This window comes from Papilio xuthus, unplaced genomic scaffold, assembly GCF_000836235.2.
Source record: "Papilio xuthus unplaced genomic scaffold, Pxut_1.1 DF829848.1, whole genome shotgun sequence".
Classification (NCBI taxonomy): domain Eukaryota; kingdom Metazoa; phylum Arthropoda; class Insecta; order Lepidoptera; family Papilionidae; genus Papilio; species Papilio xuthus.
Window position 1 is genome coordinate 1 of NW_013528801.1, and position 876 is coordinate 876.

At 51.5% G+C, this 876-nt stretch overlaps 1 protein-coding gene across 1 annotated transcript; it reads left to right on the top strand.

The window, feature by feature from the left end:
- Positions 1–6: 6 nt before the first annotated feature.
- LOC106114731 (spondin-2-like) lies at positions 7–798 on the top strand. The gene is made up of 3 exons (XM_013308078.1): positions 7–102; positions 264–394; positions 574–798. The coding sequence occupies exons 1-3, from the start codon at positions 96–98 to the stop codon at positions 796–798; spliced, it is 363 nt and encodes a 120-aa protein (XP_013163532.1). The 5' UTR covers positions 7–95.
- The last annotated feature ends 78 nt before the right edge of the window (positions 799–876 follow it).

Genomic DNA, 876 nt, shown 5'->3' on the forward strand with positions numbered 1-876 from the left:
TGAAGGCACAGGGACTGTGGCACCCGCGCGTCAATGCCAACACCTCCGCAGTCTTCACCGTGGACAGGACGCGCCACTACCTCTCCCTCGCCTCCATGTTCGGTACTCCTCCGCCTTCTGTATTACGTCTCATCACATCAATATATATGCACATAATACCACTTCAAGTTATGGAAATATAAATATTTTAGTGTTGCTATTTGTTGTTCTTTGTTCTGTTAAACCGGAAACGGCCATTCAAATTATTTGTTGATCACCCGCAGGCCCCTCCCCCGACTGGGTGGTGGGCGTGAGCGGGCTGGAGCTGTGCAACAGAGACTGCAGCTGGGCGGAGAGCAAGACCATCGACCTGTTCCCCTACGACGCCGGCACCGACAACGGCATCTCCTACATGGTGACCAAACTGCTGCCTTCTTGTTTAGTCTCTTTGCACCACATTTTTTCTGACGTCCTTTTTATAATTTATCAATTGACGATATTTCACTATTTCATCGCTGTTACGAATGATTTGATGAAAGCCATCAAGTAAATAATGACGGATAATTAAACATTATGCTCTGTCACTTCCCGCAGTCGGCGAACTCTGAAACGATTCCCCGCGAGAAGATGTACCGCATCACGACGATGTACCCGGAGGACCCGCGCGCGCCCTTCTACAACCCCGGGGGAGAGCTGCGGCCCATGGCGCGCCTCTACCTCACGCGGGAGAGCCTGCTGCCGCGAGGCTGCGACGAGGACACGCTGCAGGCCCTGGTGGTCGAGGAGGCCGAGAACACGCAGGCGGTCAATCGCCGTTAGTACAAAAAAATGATTTTATTGTTTTCTAGGTTACCGATGTTTTGATTTTTGTTTGACGTGTTGTCTGGTGTGTCCTCG

Excerpts from the sequence above, each read along its gene's own strand:
- LOC106114731 (XM_013308078.1), top strand. Across the intron at positions 395-573 it reads ACAACGGCATCTCCTACATG|TCGGCGAACTCTGAAACGAT; the intron begins GTGACCAAACTG and ends CACTTCCCGCAG.